This window comes from Catharus ustulatus, chromosome Z (genome assembly GCF_009819885.2).
Source record: "Catharus ustulatus isolate bCatUst1 chromosome Z, bCatUst1.pri.v2, whole genome shotgun sequence".
Lineage (NCBI taxonomy): Eukaryota > Metazoa > Chordata > Aves > Passeriformes > Turdidae > Catharus > Catharus ustulatus.
Window position 1 is genome coordinate 12185668 of NC_046262.2, and position 19560 is coordinate 12205227.

Below are 19560 nucleotides of genomic sequence, written 5' to 3' on the forward strand. Positions count from 1 at the left end.
ATTGGATTTGAAGGAAGAGTGTAAGTGACATGCAGTTACACTTCATCTCCAAAACAAGTTTTCACAGGATTTTTGATGAACAAATGATTTATGTTAAACTATTGGAACTGCAGACCACTCCAATGGAATCCTTGGAGAGCAATTTTGTTGACTCTAAGAATGTCTGCTGTTTGTTTGAAAGATGTCTTTGGATTTTTATGAATATGAGACTACCACATGCATTGTTTTACAGCTGCTGCAATGACAACTCTTATTTGCAGGTGAGCACTTAGCAGTATACAGGGACTATACATACTTGATGCTAACAGTATCCAGATCACACAGCATTTACACTGAACTTCCTTCCTTTACTCCTGCTTATCCTTTTCTTTGTATTTTAAAGCCTAATAAAATTCTTTTCGAATTCTTAGAATCTTGGACAGTGTTTTACTGCATTACCTTGTGTACTATTCATGAATGTTTATTTGATGTACCATTGTAACTAAAGATTAATAAATATCCAAATAACTAAATATGGAAAGAAGAAAGAAAAGAAAGAGCATGATTTGTGACTTTCTTTTTTATTTCCAACTTTAATTAGTTAACCAGTGTTTAATAAGTGAAAACACATGGTGTGTTGCAGCAAAGTGTACTTTCAAGGTGGAGATAAAAAACTCATGAGTAGAGCAGTCTTCTTAACTCTTGTGCAATATACTTCTTTCTTTTTTTTAATCCCCACAATTGCATAGAAGAGCAGTGGAAACACCACAGATGCACACCAGCCATCCTGGAACTTTTAGTAGTCTTGCATAGTTTCTGCAGCCCTCTAGCAGCTAGCTTGGAACCAGTTTTTAGAATAATTAGTACTAATAAAGATTTTTATTTGAATTATTTGGATGCGTGGAATTAATTTCAGTGAGCATTCTCATGTGGTGAAACACAAGATCCTAAATAGGGGTTGAACTCAGTCAGTCATAGTGACCTTTTGCAGTACAGAGGCCCCTTAGGTCATCTTTCATATAATAATGAGTATGAACTTAGTCATGTTTTGGGAATGGTATTCCCCAATTTAGTACTCCCATTGAAAAGAAAACCATGAGCTGCTTCCTTTGCTCCCTCTGGTGGGGGACACAAAAGGCAGAGATCATGGGTTGTGAACAATATTAGAATAATTAATGTTATTGGTAGAACTATTTGCTGGAAACAGCAATGGATATGAAAGCAAAGAGTAAAAGCAAGAATATTAATAACCAAGTGTGCAAAGAGGAGGGGATTCACATGGAAACAGTCTCCATGCCTGGGACAGTTAAGCAGAGGTGAATGGCTTCTGGTGACTGGAAAGGGAATGCCTTTCTTCTTGGAAGAGTCTCTTTTCCCTGCCCTGGCACTGACATGAGGTGTAACTGAGTAGTATAATGTCGTGTTCATGCCCCATCATGGCTGGATCCAGGACAACGAAGGAAATAAGTTCTAGAAGAGCTATAAACTTTTTCTACACATGACCAAAACTTTTGTTGTAGAAAAAAAAGTCTTTGAAGAATTATTCTATTCAGTTAGTTAATGCAAGTATCTAGAATGAAAGCAGAAGCTAGAATTCTAATTGATATGAGTTATTTTCATGGAAATGTTAGAAAGTCTAGCCTGTTTTTTTTCAGTCAATTATTTCACAAATATCACAAATATAGTGATATTTTCCCATCACCTACTGTAGGGTGTATAGTTCTAGATCAATTCAGGTGTCAGAAAGAGCTTATAATCTTTATTAGAGTTTCAGTGTCCTTTGAATCAGGACAAAATTTATATTAATATCTGCCTCTAGTAGCTTGTGTGTGTTACATGTTCTTTTTCTATTATGTACTACCTGCAAACCGTAGGAGTTATTACTTTCATTTAAAGAGGGAAACAAAAAAAAATAAAGAAACCATGTTATACATACAGCCTTTTCCTTTTTTCTCTTGTGTTAAGAATGGAATTGTCAACTTTGGAAGGTTAGATGGAGGATGGAGAAGTTACTTAGGATGTATGCAGCAGTGTGTTTCTTTCTTAGCTCAGTAATCTTAAAAGTTTCATGCAATGTCTGGTTTTATATATCTTTTTCTAAACAGCCTTTTACTTGGGGTGTTCTGGAACATGCTGGTCTCTGGAGAAAAAGTAAATGTACATATCAGGCTCTGTGTGGCATCTCTGGGCATCAGCTGGCTTTCAGTGCCACCAGATTTGTAACTTTTTGCAGTTCAGGTCGTCAGTCTATGTCTCTTGCAAAAGAAAGTAACTGCTCTTGTCTTAAATGTATGAATAAAGATATTTCTCAGTAACATTCTTTCTTGAAGTTCATTTGCTACCTTTTCTACTGCCTACCGAAAATATCAGAAATGGAAATTCAGAAGAAAATTCAAGTAGCTTAACCATCCTCAGTGTCTGCAAACTGCACATGCCTGTTTTATAAGATCACTGTGACACAGAGGGCTGAATCATTTAAGGACAACCTCTTCTTGGTCTACAGTGTCAAATCTTGGTATTTATGAGCATTCTATGCCATTTTAGATGCCTTTAGACCATCTAGAAATAAATTGGTTTTTATCTTCATACATTTTTCCTGTAGAAAATACTAAAATTCTGGGGAAGACGTAAATCCCCATGTACTTGTTGGTTTTGTTATATCACTTGTGGTTTTCTCATACATTTACCTTTCCTCATGTTTAAAAAATGCTGTCTCATTTGGATGCCATGCATGAGTTTGCAGGCACACAAGGTTAAATGTTGGGTCACACATAAGAGTGTGATAATTTTTGACTCATTACAAGTGTATCATTCAAATTTAAATTCTAGAAATAGCAATACCAGAGTAAACTTCACAGTACATCTCAATAGAAAATAGTTTAAAAATTCTGACATGGGTTTCTTTTCTGTCAATGGTATTTTTACTTGGCATTTATTGCATTTCTTTTCTCAGAGTCCTTCAGAGTTGTTTCTCAGTTCTATGATTAAATACTGCCTTATCTAGCATTTTCTTTGGTGAGCACAGCCAGTTGGTTTGGGGCTCTTTTTTTTTTTTTTCAGACCCGTACTCTGCTGTAATTATTTGCTCTTCCTAAGGTGCCTTTTAGGGATCAGGCATTCTGTTGGTCCTCTCTGTTCATTCCTGCTTGTATCCGTATCTCTTGTGACTCTCATCTTTTTCTCCTTTCTGTAAAGGAACTAATGAAAAGTATTCTTAAAATAACTAATGTTTATATTAGTGATAGTGCAAGCCTGTAAGTAGTAAAGTTTTTGCATTGGACAACTCCAATTTTAAAGGCAGATCCTTTCAATTATCTCTAAATTAATGGTGTAAGGTTTCATCCAATTGCTGTCTGTTTATTTTTTTTCTTAGGGAAGACAATTGTGATACATTGAATAGATAGTGAATTTATGAGAAAGCCTGATGGTAGTTTCCTGTGATTTCTAAAAGTCTTGTTTTCCAAGTAAGAAACTGCATTCTCTTTTCAGTGACTGAGTAGTAGTAAAGTAATTCAGTGCATTTTCAGCAGAAATATTAATTCCTCTGAGTAAAATGAATGTAACTAAATCTCAATCGTTTATAACTATGCTATTTATAAGGCTATTTTAAATAAGCATCTGCCCAATTCACATGATAGTTATGAAAACTGGTTCTATCCTGTAAAAAATATAATAGCTGTCAGCTGTAGTTTAACTCTGTAGTTTAATGCAATTTGCATTAGTTTACCTCTTGAGAATTGTCTCATAGTGTAGGAATTAATGGAAGCGGCAACTATGTCTAGTACTTTTAGGGATTATCCCCATGATGGACTCTGCAAGCAGGTTTGAGTGAGTGGGAAAATATCACAGAAGTTACCCAAGTACTCTGGTAAAATTTCGTTTCTAGCTCATCTTGCAGGTGGGTGTCTAAAGGAGAGTTAATGTTACTCGGAGTAATACTTCAAAGTGTGGAATACCTCCAAAGTATGGTAAGAAAAAGAAATTAAAAACGTGGGATTGCAGATTCATGTTTCCTTCTGATGGTTATGTATTTATCAAACCTGCTTGCTTTCCAAGTATAGTAAGAAGATTTTTTTTTTCTGGAGTCAATCTTGGCACTTCTTGTGTATTCACTTTTTTCGAATATTAGTGAGGTATATATATATATATGTATATATTTGAGCATTTAAAACCAAATTTTTGTGCTGTGTTTTCTCTTATGATTACATACCTACTAAGGTAATTGACTCACTTTCAGAATTACAGTAATTTCACGAATACAAGCGGCAGCAATTTGACAAAAATTTTGGTGGAAATCCGGAAGTGCGGCTAATACTCAGGGGCGGCTAATATGTGAATAATTTTCTGACATTTACAACCCCAGACGTGCCAGCCAAGCACCTGCCAGTAAAAGCCGGCATTTCGCAATTGTTACAGTGTTACTGTGTTGCCCTGGCTCCCTGCAGGCAGCACGGGGGGCGGGGAGAGAGGCGGGAGAGCTCTCTTCTTCCCTCCTCTGCCACAGCCCAGGGGAGGATGGGGGAGGGGCACGCCGCCATTGCTGCGGTTTGGGGAGGAGGGTGGGGGCCGCACCGTCATTCCCGCGGCCCGGGGAGCCGACGGGGGCCCTGCGCCGCCATTGCCGCGGCTCGAGGGGGAGTGGGGGTGCTCTGCCCCTGCCCTCCGCCGCTGTGGCGGGAGCAGGGGGTGCTCTGTGCCCGGCGAGCGCCGCGGTGGGAGCGCGGCGTGCTCTCCGTGCCTGACCAGCGCCGTGGCATGAGTGGGGCCGGGGCGAGCGAACCCAGAGGCGGCGGCCAGCCCCAAGTGGCAGCGCCGGGCTGGGCCACCTGGCCCCGTCAGCAGCCCCTAGCGGGCCGAGCCTGCACAGCCTTAGTTGAGCCAGTAAACCCCGCCCTGCCACGGTTCTGTTAGTATTTGGCAACTTTGTTGCACGCGGGTCCTCGCTGCGAACGACAGAGCGGCTTATATTCAGGTGCGGCTTATTTATGGACAAAAACCGAAATATTTGCCAACACCCAGAGATGTGGCTTATACTCAGTGCGGCTTGTATTCGTGAATTTACTGTAAATTAAACAGGAGAATTTCCCAGAAACTAGAACTTCCTAGAACTTTCTTTGTTTTTGGTTCAAAGCTCCTTGTAGGTATTGAAGTTTTTAGTAGATAAAGAAAATTAAATCAGGAGTGATTGAACCAGAGATCATCTTAAAGAAAGATCATTGGTAGGTTTAGACTTTCTGTGTTAGGAAGTTTGTCTTGCAGGCCAAGGGCTGATGAGAATCCAAACATGTGCAGAATGTTTCTATTTGAAATAAGTTGAATAAATAATACGTAATTTATCTTTAACCTGTGAAAACATCAAAGAAAACAAGCTAGCTATAGATTTTTTTAGGGGCTTTGAAAATACTCTGAGGCAGCCCCGACAATGCACTGCCTGACCTTGCTGTGTGCCATTCTTGCTGAAAAGGCATGCAGGAGGCACACTGACAATGTATCTCTCAGCTTGGCACTTTTACAGTGAGAAGGGCTTACTTTATAAGCATGAGGCTTAACATACCATACCTTATTGTAATTGCAAGTTCTAAGAAGGTCATCTCAGGTCTTTCACCCTTTGGAGTGGGTAGGTTAAATTGTGTGCAGTTTGTATTATAGCATGTTGGTTATTTGAGTTCTTTAAGTGCAAGTTACTGGACACTGGAGCAGTAAATATCATTTGGAGCAAATATGTAACCTTATGAAAAATTCCAGTCTTAGCCAGACTGTATTCCCACTCCCTGTATTGTGCAAAATTTTAATAGTACAATCTTTATCTGCCCAGTCCTGTCAGTATTAATAGATACTTGTAAGTCCTTGATATCCACAACCAGCTGCAAAAATCTATTTATATGTATTTGCTCACTCTTTCTAGCTTGGTCCCTCACCTGTGATCCATGCTACTGGAATTGTTCAGTATCACAGTGACTGTGAGGATTTCAGAATGCATGTGGGTTTTAATAATTTCTGTACCTCTTTGTCTCAAATTAATGATTTTGTTTTAAAAGTAGGATTCTTTTGCTTTCTCTATTTCCTTAATTCTGTATTACAATGAAATTCTAAGGGTAAGTGGTTAACAGGTAGGAACAACTTAGCCAGTGTCAGGGTTTAAAGGATTCCCCATTTTAATAGATTGCCCAACACAGTTGTTTCTGAAAGAATTGCTTTATATAGTGAATATTAAACTCCCTAATTTTACTCACTAAAAATGATGGTAGTTCTCCCTCTCTGTAGTGGTTTATCACATCTCATGAGAAGAAACTAAAGACAAGGGGTTGCCATCATTCTCTACATGGAGATCCATTTTTGCCATCTCAGACTGGATATTACTTGTGGTAGCTAAATGTACTGAGGATCCTGAGTATCTGAAATGTATGATGTGGAAAACTGCGTAAATTCTGAAAGCAGGCATGTAAAGAAAAGTGCCTTCAAATGACCTATACTTTGCAATTTTTCTGTAAACAGAATAATGACATTGAAAAACTCACTGCAAAATAGTTTGTTTTGTAAGCATGTCTACTGTCAATTTTGTGTGGTTCCCAAGACATGAAATGTAAATTCTTAAGAGGCTTGGGAAACAGTCAAGTCTGGGACAGCAGTAGGTGTTATGTGAGCTAGCATTAGTTTCAGAACTAAACCATGTCATTTCATGCATCACACTTTCAAGGGCGATGTCAAACATGAGGTTAGTATGAAGAATTTGGGCTTACAGAATGAATTCCAGAAACAGGAGTTAAATTCTGCCCAAGTGCAGCAAACTATGCAAAATTGGGAATCCTTGTTTTGGCTTCCTTACGAGTTGTCTGGAATATGTCCATATCAGGGAATTGGAACGAATATGAGCGAAAAATCTTGGACTGCATTTGATTCAGATTATTTTATGGGTCATATGTTCCTTTGCACCATTTCAGCCTTTCCTGTGAAAAGCTAGTAAGTGTTCATAAGGTCTTTGCTTCTCTCACACACATTTTTGGTGTGTTTTTTACTTTTGTTTCTTTTTTGATAGAATAGCAGGTTGGACTTGCTTATTACAGGGGAAGATCTGCTAGAGGATTTTTTTGAGCTTGCTTTTTTAATGGAAACAGTAGTTATGGAATCACGCATTCCCTAGGAACCAATCAGTCAGCGAGGAGGTATGAAATATCATGGATCTGTTTTCTCAACAACAGCAAGACTGCACTTGTAACATAAGCATTGTGCACAAAGCCCCTTTATTACGGGGTTTTTTTTTTTTTTGTTTTTACATCTCCGGAGGGCAAAGGCATAGAGAGCAACCCTGCCAAGAAGAACTTAGGAATGAAAAGTTGGAAATGACCTGGCAATGTGTGCTTGCAGCTCCAAAAACCTGGGCTGCATCCAGAGCCTGGTGGGCAGCTGGGCAGGGAGGGGATTCTGCCCCTCTGCTCTGTTCTGATGAGACCCATGTGGAGCACTGAATCCAGAGCTGGGGTCCCAGCATAAAAAAAAAGGACAGGGACCTTTCAGAGTGAGTCCAGGGAAGGGCCACAAAAATGCTCAGAGGGATGAACACCTCTTGTATGAGGAAAAGACTGAGAGAATTGGAACCTGAAGAAGAGAAGGCACTGAGGAGACCTTACTGCAGCCTTCCAGTACCTAGAGGAGTCCCACAAGAAAGGTGGGGACGAACATTTTAGCAGGGTCTGTAGTTATTGAGCAGGGGGTCATGGCATTGAGCTAAAAGAGGGTTGATTTAGGTTAGCTACGAGATTTTATACTCTGAGGCTGATAAAACACTGGAATAGTTTACCCAGTGAGAGATGGTACATTCTCCATCCCTAGAAAAGGAATTCAAGTCCAGGTTGAACAGAGGTCAGTGCAACCTGATCTAGTTGAAGGTATCTCTGTTCACTGCAGGCCCATTGGACTAGATGACCTTTATAGGTCCCTATCAACTTAAACTACTCAATGATTGTTTGTAAATAATAGGCATTAATAATGATTTCTGTCTTGGTGGAATCTGAGCAGCTCAATAAACCTACAATATTTACTGGAGCATCAGCATAGCATACCAGCAAGGTGGGACATTTTATATTTAAAATATATAAGTAGAAAAACCAATTGTCATACTGAAAATTTTACAGCAGATATGTAGTAGATATGTGGTCTGAAATCTGGAGTTCTTTGTATCTGTGGACTGTACTTTTCTTTCCCGACTCTTGCAAAGAAAGTAATTATAGAGTTTCATCTGAATATTTGAAGTTACCATCTTGGTACTAGATTGGTAGGAGCTAAAATATATATTGGTAACTATCTGCTATGAACAAGTTGAAGATGCATATTATTGTTAGTCCATTTCAGCTAGGTTAACAAGTTTATTATATACACAATTAATAGCAATTTCATTTGAATCATATTATACAAACTTAATCTATATATTGTAAAAGGAAGAAGATTTTTCCTGTAACTCAAGTAACCTTTGTATAGTATGGATTATCATCAGTAACTCCTTGTGAAGATCAAGAAACCTGTTGAATAAGGAGAGATATCATGGTTGTATCTAATCTACATTTTCTATATGTTAGGAAGTAAGAAAAATTTATGAGATCTTAAATAATGTCAGTAAAAATCAGTGAAATGAGGCATTTCAGTAAGGTATGATGTTGAGATTTTGTGTTCTTTTTCTGTGCTCACAGCTAAAATGCCTGTTGTCAAGACAATGGATCTTTATCTTAGTCTGGGTTAAAAAGCAAAAGCATTACTTCTGTGTATTTGTATACTTCAGGCTCCTTAAGGAATGACTGTAATTGTTGGATTTAACATGGGCGACATTCTGCTGAAAGATGTGTTGAGGTCTTTTGTTCTTTTCCTGTACAACCCAGAACTGAGCCTTACTGAATAGTTATAGTTTGACTGCTCTTTAGAAACCAATGTCTCTCTGCCTGTTTGTGTGTCACATGAGGTTTAATTGTAACCATTTGGAATTTTCAGACAATGTTACGTGTGTGTAAATCAGTATTTTTGATACAATATGCTGGAGGTCTCTACAACATACTTAGATACTGTATTAAATAATGCCATGTAAATGCATAGAAGACAAGCATGTTTCTTGATTGTTGGGCAGAACATTTTACAATTATTTGCTAAATAAAGCCAGGACATTCGCACTGGTCACAATTTTTAACCTAGTGCTTAGTACTTGCCTTGAACATCTTGAAAAATATTGCTGTGTTGTTGGGTATTACAGCCATTTTACCTATATGAGATACATAATCAGGCCATAATGCACTTCTTTCTTCTGCCATAATCTTTATATAAAAGAATATACCTGAGTGAAGCATGACGGAAGGTGTGTTTCTACCAAGCATGGACTTCAAGTCCATACAATATAAATGTATATTTTCCTCTTTCCGGATGCATAGTTAAAGTCACTTAGCAATTTATTCTCATGTCACATTACATAAAATTGTGCTGCTATAAGAAAGCTTAAATGTTAATGTTTTGAAGGTAATTTATGGGTGGCATGGGAGAATTAGTAATCGAAACAGTAATGGAATTGGAACCAGCTGTGGAAGCTACATAGGAAATTGTTCTTCCTTCCTGCAGTAACAGAGACATGCTGTAATTTTTAACCCTTGTCCCCCTACCTTCACCCTGTGGTTGCAGATCTTCTTTGCATGACTAGCTGACAAACACGCGAACATACACACACATACACACACATACGCTTTTAATTTGTTGCCCTAATTATTTGATAAATTTGTAGACAACTGCAGTCATTGTCATTAGGTGGGATGGTACACATAAATTTCTGTCTGTCAAGATCCTGAAGTAAACTTTTGAATGACCACATTTCACAATAACAGTTGAAGAACTGTTGAAAAGTGGAGTCTGTGGACATCTTTCTCTTGCTGTAATGGTTTAGTTTGCTGATAGTAGTGTGTTTGCTAAGAACAACAGCATCCCTAGGGAATCCTAGGTGAATCCTAGGTGAAAATCTCCATCATTGTTGCTGGTGACCTTGTAGCAGATTCCTTGAAATAGGTATTTTTTATTTCCATTTTTTCAGAGACAGAAGCTGAGGTATGTAAAAGTGAAATACATTGCACTGTCAAAGGTCAAGGATTGGTTTATACCTATGGTGTATTGTTTCAATTTTGGTCATTAAAACACAAACAATTTAAACAATTTAAAAACGATGGCTTGCTAATGAAGTTGCCCTTATACTGGTATAGAGGTTTATTATCCTGATATTTGTGAAATTCTACGCTAACATGTTCACCAGAAGTCTTAAAATGAGCATAAGGCTCTTTTATGATATGAGGAAAAATGCATTTTATTTTGACTATAGTAATACCAGGGTTGTATTGCTGTTGGTGGACTTAATTTTACTGCTTGCACAACTTACAAAAGAGTCTTTAACAATTATTCTACTGCATATGTAATTTTAATGTACTTCCTTAGAAGGGCATGCAACTAAAACTGGGTTTTTTCTACATGAATTACAAAGGTTTAGTAGTATTATTGACTTTTTAAATATATAGAGGGAAGGAATATTTTTTTGAAAAAACGTATTAAACTTTGTGCATGTTTGTGAATTGTTAGATACTTCATAAGTACTTTTATTTTGACAGAGGTTAAATCTAGAGAACAGTAAAGCTATTTTAAAGAGTGAAAAACATCTAAGTGTTCATGGTTTATCTTGGTGAGTCAGGTGAAAGAACTTCATACTCTTTATTCCCTAAAGTTTGCCAAATGGTGGTAATGATAAAGTATCCGTATAGTTTAGATAAAAGATGTTTTGGAGCAAGTTTAATGTAAATAATTAAGTGAACTGGCTAGCTGGCTGAAAAATGTTATGCATTAACAAATGTTAAGTTCAGTCTGGTTATGCATCCTATGTTTTGGATTTGGATTCTTTCATGGGTGTCTTTTCTTTCATGGGTGTCTTTTATGGCATATTTCTTGTGGTAGAAATCCCACATGGACTCTGTAGTACAAAATTCTACGCAAGCTGAATGTAAAATAGGTGAATGCTTGTTCACATCTGAACTAAATATTTGGCGCTTCAAGACTTAGAAGTTCAAAATCATTTGTCCTTTCTGATTTCGTAATTAAGCTATGGTTTGGAAACCTACCAACCTGAACAGAGCTTTCAGAGTTTGTTTTATTTCTCCTCATTGTCAGCTGATCTATGGTAGTGTGATCTGCTTTACTGTTGCAGAGTAAATGGAAGTATTCCATTATGTTAAAACAAAGCACTCTATTCAGTTCCAAGGAATAACCTTAATAAAGGATATGCCTGGCTGAAAATGCTGGAGATTTTTTTCATTCCTAACATGTCAGGTAGCAGTAATGTTTTGGTTTTTTTTGCTGTAGTAAAACTGTGGCTTGACTGAAAATGGGTGCTTTTTGGTGATATGTGCCAGTCGCACATACAGTTTCAGCAAATTTGAACTATTTAAATTTATACATATTTGAAACTGAGAAGATAAAGATTGAACGGGTGGGTGGTTATATGAGTGGAATGTAACTGGAATACTTAATTTAAGTAAACCTAAATCCCAGAAACTGCAGAGGAAATTTGAATAACTCCAGGCAATTTTAGATTTAAATCAGTTTTATGAATTATTATAACTTGTTTTAGAAAAGGCTCAAGAGAATTTCTTTGATATACATTGTGAGAACGATTCCCAGGTCATAATCATTAATATAAACAATGACTTCATAAATCAACGGTTTGTTACAAATTTAGAAATTTATCTGAATGAGATTTTGGAATCTAGATGAAAAACAACAACCTCTTGTAATCTGTCTAAAAGTAGCCCCTAGAAGACAGATCAAGCAGGCTTTTTGCTATACTTTAGAAGTATGATGTTTATGTTTAAAAATGGTGCTTGCAATCATGCCGAGATTCTATTTGCAATACCCTTTCTAAATTGCTAAGCCATTGGAGTCTTTTCAGAAAGGAATGTACTGGTAAGGAGCATGAAAGGGGAGAGTTAATTGATGTTACCTGTTGTGTTATGGCTGAGTTGCCATTTGACAGAACATCTAATAAAATGTGTTGTATCTGGCCTATTATAATGTTAGAAATTTACTACTTTCAGGCAATCATGTTGGAATAAAGATTTAGTCCAAGATCTTTCCCCTTGCTGGTTGAACCTGACAGAACACTTAGGTTCAGATCATAAGAGAAAAATTACATGGATTTGTGAACTAGATGATGTTGGGAGAAACTAGCCACAATACTATTTCCATGTTGAATAATTACATTTTTTAACTTCCTGTAGGTATTTGAAAGCAACTTACTTAAAGCACCTTTTGATTCTTGAGTGCACACTGAAGCAATACCTCTTAGTTCACTAAAGGAAAGAATAACATCTCCTTGATCTTCCTATAGTTAAAATTTAAGATGTAAATTCTGCACTGTTTTGACTTACCTAAATTAAAAGCTGGAAACTGGAAACAATACAATTTTGTAGGGTACTTCTGATGTTTTTTATTTGTTAATTTTTTGTGCATTCATCATGCAGTTATACTTATCAATGTTTTTCCATGACTAACAGATATTTTGGGTGTTTTGTGGGAATGCCAGCCAAGATAATTCATACCAGCGTTTGCATGCATCCTCTGTTTTCCAGAATGTTTTCCTTTATCTTCAGACCAGAAATTTAGATAATACAGACACACATGCCCTTGATTCATCCAACATAATCAAGGCACCTATGCTAGGAATTCAGATGCTTTGCACTTTTGTGAATAATTCATGACAGGAGAGGTTTCAAAATGATTTTGGTTTTTTGGTGCACTGATTCTTCTTCACATTATTTGCTTATTTTTGAAGGCTGTATAGGAAGTCTGAAGAAAGTTGTTTCCATATTTAGATGCATCACATTTAGAAACTCACATTATATGAATCTGGGGCAAGCTGAGTTTAATAACATGCAAGTTTGCATGAGAATGCATCTGTCAACTAACACCTAAAAGAGAGGAAATTATAAGTTGTTGAAATCTGTATGTTGAAATCCTTTCAAATCTGTATGTTTCCCTCTGCATGGAAGTTTGTGGGTAATGCACTCCTGTAAACCCCCAAAAAATTGTATTTTTCTGTTGCTGTAGAACAGCATCCTGCCCATCTCTCATATTGTAGTTTTTCATACTCCATCTTTCTCTTGAACCTTAGTATATATCTTATTTTCAGTTCAATTTCCAGAGGAAGAGAGTGAAAAACTGTGACTTAGAAAGCCTACCCATTTTACAAGTAGTTTGGTTTTAATCAGTGCATGATTGTGGAACACAACATGACATCACTGTGTGTTTGTTTGAAAAACCGATTTTAAAAAGAACTGAAAAAATAAATTAGAACTTACCACTGCCTTCACTTTTCATTGCTATCATGGAAAATTCATCTGAGTGCCTAACAGCTGAAAACATTTATCTAGTTTGAAGAGAGGAATGAGGGATGTTTTCTTCCAGATTTGTGAAGTACTCCCCTTAAACTCCTTTTATCTTTCTTCGAATAATGGTTCAGACTTAATATTGAAGAATGGAACAGGGTTCTGCTCTCTTTGTTCCTCATCACTAAAATTGTCTCTTAATTTCCTTCACTTACATATTGAAGCTGGATGTGAGGTAGAAAAGAAAAAACTGCTTGTTTGTGGGCCTGAAGTTAATTCTAATGCTGAAGATTGTGCAAGTGACCCCCTGTGAAGTTTTAGAACTTCTTTACACTGAAACAAAACCCCTTCGGTTGTATCTTAAGTGATGTACGAGAGACAATACTTGACCTGAAAACCAAACACATTTTGATACAGACAATAACAAGCAACAACAAGCATGACTTGTAGCCTTCTGCTGTTTGTATTAACATATGGCTGTGCCTAGAAACTGCAGCAGTTGGACCAGATTTCTTTGGTGATTGAGGTAAACAGTGGCTTATCTCCAGAATTCACTCGTTTTCTGTGGTATCTTATCAGTCTAAACATTACAGGTTGCCCATGGAGTCTTCCTCTCTGGAGACTTAGCACCCCACTTGGATGTGTTCCTATGTTACGTGCTCCAGGTGACACAGCCTTGGTGGGAGGGTTGGACTGGATGACTTCCAGAGGTCCCTTCCAACCCTGACCATTCCATGATTTTCTGAAGAGCTTGTGCTGCTGTACCTGTCTGCTTTGGGAATTACTGTGTCAGTTATCTCATCCTTTCTGTTGTGATTGTTGATGACTTGTCTACCCATATTTTTGGCCTTAAAATGTTTTAAGAGCATTCTCTTTCAGTATGTAGCATAATTTACGGTGTGCATATTTTTATAAGAAGATATTACATTTCTTTTAATTATTTTTCTTTTAAATTCTTTCTTGTCATCTTGATTACTCTTTCTTGATTGCACTTACGATTTTTAACACTTGGCTGGAGAAAACAGAAGAGGGACAAATTTGTTAGTATCTGATTTCAGCAGATTTCAACACTGTCAGTCTGTATGCTGGTGTACAAAGTAAAAGCCTTTCAAAGAGTCTCAGATTCTCCTGCCCTCCTCACCTTGCCCCTCGCCAGTACGACATTTGCTTTTCATGCAAATCAGTAATTTTGGTTGGGAAGAGAATAAGCTTTAAAAAAAACTTGAAAGAAAACATGAACATTATGTATTTAAACAAAAGGCACAAAAATAGGAAGTCATTTTTTCTTAATTGCCAGAAGGCCTGAGATTTCAATGAGTAAAACATGGCCTTCTGTAGGGGGACCTTTTTTAGAGGAAGTGAAGTTCTTAAGTATATGGAGGTACTTTTGTTACCATTTGTTGCTAGGGTTTGTTGTTCCCCTTCCACCAACTATTCCTGCTGCCCATTTAGCATTCCAGTTGTTTCCGTCTGTCTTCAAATAAGGTAGTAGTCATCTGAGTCAGACCACCTCTGTTATACTTGTTCTGCAAAACCTGTAGTTTCACCAGAAGTGGAGAAATCTCTGTGAAGTGTAGCTCTTCCCTCCTTCTCATCACTCCTGCCCATGAACAGACAGCGTCTTCCCTATGGAGTATATCGAAAAAGAAACTCAAAAGAGCAGGGTGTGTTTATACTTGGAGCAGAAGGGATTTTTTGGTATAGTAGAATCATGGAATTATCAAATGGTTTGGATTGAAAGGGACCTTAAAGACTGTCTCATTCCAATGCCACTGCAACTAAACCAGACTGCCCCATTCTGGCCTGGTCTTAAAAATTTCAGGGATGGGGCATCCACAGCTTCTCTCAGCTACCTGTGCCAGTGCCTCACCACCCTCACAGTAAAGCATTTCTTCATAATATCTAACCTAAGCCTATCCCCTTTTTCAGTTGAAACTTATTCCCCTTTGTCCTAATGCTACATGTCCTTGTGGTAAGTCTCTCCAGATTTTTTGAGGCCCCCGTCAGATACAGGAAGGTGTTATAAATGTTTACCCAGGGTCTTCTCTTCTTCAGCCTGAGCAATGCTCTCTCTCTGTCCTCACAAGAGAAGTCCTCCAGCTCCCTGATCAATTTAAAGGCTCTCTTAAAGGTATTTAAAATAGGTAGTAGCCAAACCAGGTTTTACCTTGTCTCTTGCTCAAGACAGGGGAAGTGCTTACCTTTTAGTTCAAGCAGCTGTAGTTTTGATTTCTTTTCTTTGCACTGTGCTGTAGCTCTGCTCTCACAAAATGATAGTCTTTTCAAGTTTTGAGGAAGCCAGTGTTTCAGGAGAGAACTGAGAACAAAGGAACTGTCCAGATTTTTTTTTCCAGGCAACATGTGTTCTTGAAGTTCTCAAAGAAGGCATGATCCTTTATAAGGGCAATTGCAAACACAGAGAAAAAATAAGTGGTTTTTCTCTGTAAATTACAGTATTGTAAAATAGAAAAGTTCCTATTTAAGGGCTTGGTGTGTGAAAGAGGGCCTGATGTGTGAAAGATTACCTATAGTTTGCAACTCTCTCTCATACAATGTAATTTCCGTTTATATACAAACCTCTCCAAATAGAGCAGTAGAGGTTCTTTTAGGTATAAATGTATCATTTTCCCCTTCTCTGGTTAAGCCATGAAAAATGAGCAATTTTGGTTTATTTGATTTTTTGTGTTTGTCTTTGATTTTTCTCAAGACATTCTGGGGAGACTAATCTAGTTTCAGCCTCTGTCTGTTAGTGGCATGTTTTCTGAGTATTGTTTGAGAATAAGGGAGCTCCCAAAAGGAACAAGAAAAAAAAAGCCACAATATTTACTGTGATGCAGTAAATAGAAGATTGTTGTTAGGCACAGAGTATAACACTCAACTAGGGCTGGAATTCCCTGAAAAAATTGAAACTCCATACTGCAGATATGATGCTGATTTACAGTATCCTTTTGCAGAAATTACTTTTAAGGTAAGAGTGTTCATTTTGAGAAAAAACTGTGAACTCATAGAATACTCTATTTCACAGGTTTTATATATATTAATCTTATGTCAGCCAGGGAATTTGTAAAACCATAACTGTTTTCCACTGTTCCTGCTGAAGCAGAAATTTAGTATATTGTCTTTTCCTTGGGTGCTTTAAAAGAAAATAATGGCGACAACACAAAAAATCCTGGAAATCCTGTAAAGATTGTACCTCCTCTAGTTTTAATCACAATACAAATTTGCAGAACTTTATTAGTGAAATCATAGAATCAGTTTGTGTAAAGTTAACATTTGAAATCCAAGCAACAGGTGAAGTCCTGGAAGTACTTTAAGAAGAAATTAAAGTACTTTAGGAAATCCTTTAATACACTTTAGGCAAACTCTGTATTGTCATTGTTTTCATGCCTACAGTAATTGAGTATACATGATAGTCAGATGTTCAAATCAGCATAAATGTATTAGCTATATTACCCTTTAGAAGTGTGAAAAAAAATGGATTTTATGTTATTCATTATTCTTTGGAGTATAGTAACTGGAAAAGTGGTAGTTGCATTTTGTTATCTTGTGTGCATATAGGCATGTGCTGTAGCACGTTAGAGATACAGCATTCTGAGTTATTTAAGAAGTTCATGGTTAACTAAAACAGAAAAAGCCACCTTGGTTTTTTGTAAATGTTTAGCTAATTTGAAGATGTTATGCCAAGATATGTTCCTGGATGTTGTTATCTTAATTTTTTGTTTTGAATAGTCTAAACAGTTACTTTAACTGTCAGGCATCCCTTGGACACTGCAGAGCTTAGCACCAGTAGCAGTCGCCAAGTGTCTGACTTTCAGGCTCAGGATGTTTGATTTATCAGGTGGCAGAATATATTCCTATCTGTTCTTCTTCTCTAAAATGAGTAACCAGAATACTGTTCAACGTGAGTGTGGTGTAAAGCAAAAATGTGTTTGTGTTAGTGCTTCACTCTTCTCATGAAAAAGGGGATTTAATTATTGTTACCTGAGGGAGCTAGCAATTAAAATAAGCTTGTTCTAGATAAATTTGTTTATTAATAAATTATTTTTTTCTTTAACTTACTGAAAGACCTCTCAAAGTGGTTAAGATACACTCTGAAAGTTAAATTCAGTGCTGACACAATGTAGACATACAATACCTACCTTTGTGGTAAGGTACATGAGATGAAGAATTCTATAATATTCCAATGCAGAAAAGCAACCCTGAAGTGATTAAGGTAAGAATGCAGTAGATGGTTTCTGTGAAAGCCTTTGATTCACAAAAATAATACATCTTTTCTTGTGGGTGAATCTTGGAAACTTTGCTTTTCACACTTTGGTTTTTATGGAATGTGCTTGGATGGGAAGTGCAGACAATGACTGTCGAGCAGTTTTTTGCATCCCAAGAACAGCAAATACCAGTTTCTAGTGTAGAGAAATAATGGGGCATTGAAAACTTAATTTGTATTATAATTATACCTGTGTCTGTGTGCTTTATAGTGTCAGTTGAACAATAAACTTATTTTCAGAATCACATTTCCCTTGGGAATTTTGAATTACAGCTGCTTCTCAGCTTCTAAACCACTGTGGAAGTGTCACTTAATGCCATGTGGGCTATACCTTTTAGGATGTCATGTGTAGCTATTAGTAAACCTTTACTGTTACCTTATGGTGGGCTGAACTTCGCTGGACACCAGGTGCCCACCAGGCTGCTTTATAACTCCCGTCCTCAGAAGGAAGGAGTGAGAGAAGAGAGGAAGATGGAAAAAAAAATCACGTGGATTGAGATAAAGGCAGCTTAATGAAGTAAAAGTGAATGCCACACATGGAAACAAGGGAAAACAGAAAATTTATTCTCTACTTCACATTAGCCAGGAATGTCTTGCCACTTTCCAGTAGGCTTCAGTGAGCAAAGTGGTTGCTCTGGAAGACAAATTATGAGTGTGCATGCACAACCTCCATGCCTCCATGCTTTAAGTCAATCTCATTTCAAGCCCTCTGCCATGGGCAGAAACACCTTCCACTAGACAAGTTGCTCAGAGCATCATCCAACATGGCCTTGAACATTTCCAGTGATGAAACATGCACAGCTTCTCTGGGCAACCGGTGTCTCTGGTAAAGTAAAGAATAATGCCGAATCTAAATGTACTCCCTTGTAGTTTAAGTAAAGTTAGAAGAAGGGTAGGTGTGGCTAAACCAAAGATAGATGGAAGTTTCTGTTTTATCAGAGAAATAAAAGATGGAACTGATAAAGAAGGTAAAACAAGTATGAAAGTAATCAATCTGGTGCTATAGAGACTTCACTGTGAAGCATGAAAAATAGTGAAGGGATTGGCAGGTCAGATGGATAAGGCGTGAGATTTAATGTGTAGTGTGAAATGTGCCTAAAATTATTTTAAAATCACACTTTGGCAACAGAAAATTATAACAAAGATGTCAGGTATCAAGAATATAGATAGTGTCTGTTTTAGAAAATTGGAGTGGTGCCAGATAAATAAGCATTTTTAGGGTAATGATTCATATGACCTTTGTAGAAAGTTGCTCAAAACTACTTGAATACTTCCATTCTATTTCTTTCTGTATGAATTAATATCTTCCAAAGAGGAAAAAAAAAGAAAATATTTTCATGTTTTAGTCTTAAGATAGTGTAATATTTTTCAACCAATTATTCATTATATTTTTGGGAGTATATCCATGCAAATAAAAATGTGAAATCAATATCTGGTTTGTGATTTTCCCATTTATCCTTCTCATGTTATGAGTGGTGTGATGGAAACCTTCTTACTTTTGCATATATATTGCATTAGTGGGGTTTTTTGGGTTAGCACTGTTTTCACTGATGTGAATTTTCTTTTCTTCCAGAACCCTGTCAAGAAAATCCCAGATTCTCATGAAATTACACTCCAGCATGGAACAAAGACAGTAAGTGATGTTTTCAACCCTTCATGCTTTTCTAGAACTGTGCCGGTCTGTGAAATAGGTTAACAAATACATACCAGCTAAAGTTCAAGAAACAAATTTTTTTCCATGATTTGTTATTTTAGTCAGTCTCGTTTCTTAGTGCAATTTAAATTGTGTTTCATGAAGACCTCTTCAATTTCTTGTAATAACCTAAATATAGCTCAGTTTGACTAAACTGTAGTTTAATTTTCATCAAGTATGTTCTCTGTAATTGTTAGTTTTTCTTCTATGATAGACCTTCCTAGTATGTAGATATG

At 37.1% G+C, this 19560-nt stretch overlaps 1 protein-coding gene across 1 annotated transcript in view; it reads left to right on the top strand.

The window, feature by feature from the left end:
- Positions 1–19560, top strand: part of WDR70 (WD repeat domain 70) — a 127226-nt gene that overhangs the window by 12765 nt on the left and 94901 nt on the right. Inside the window, exon 6 of the mRNA XM_033085319.2 lies at positions 19205–19264. Coding sequence (XP_032941210.1) covers positions 19205–19264 — 60 coding nt within the window. The remainder of the gene's footprint in view (positions 1–19204; positions 19265–19560) is intronic.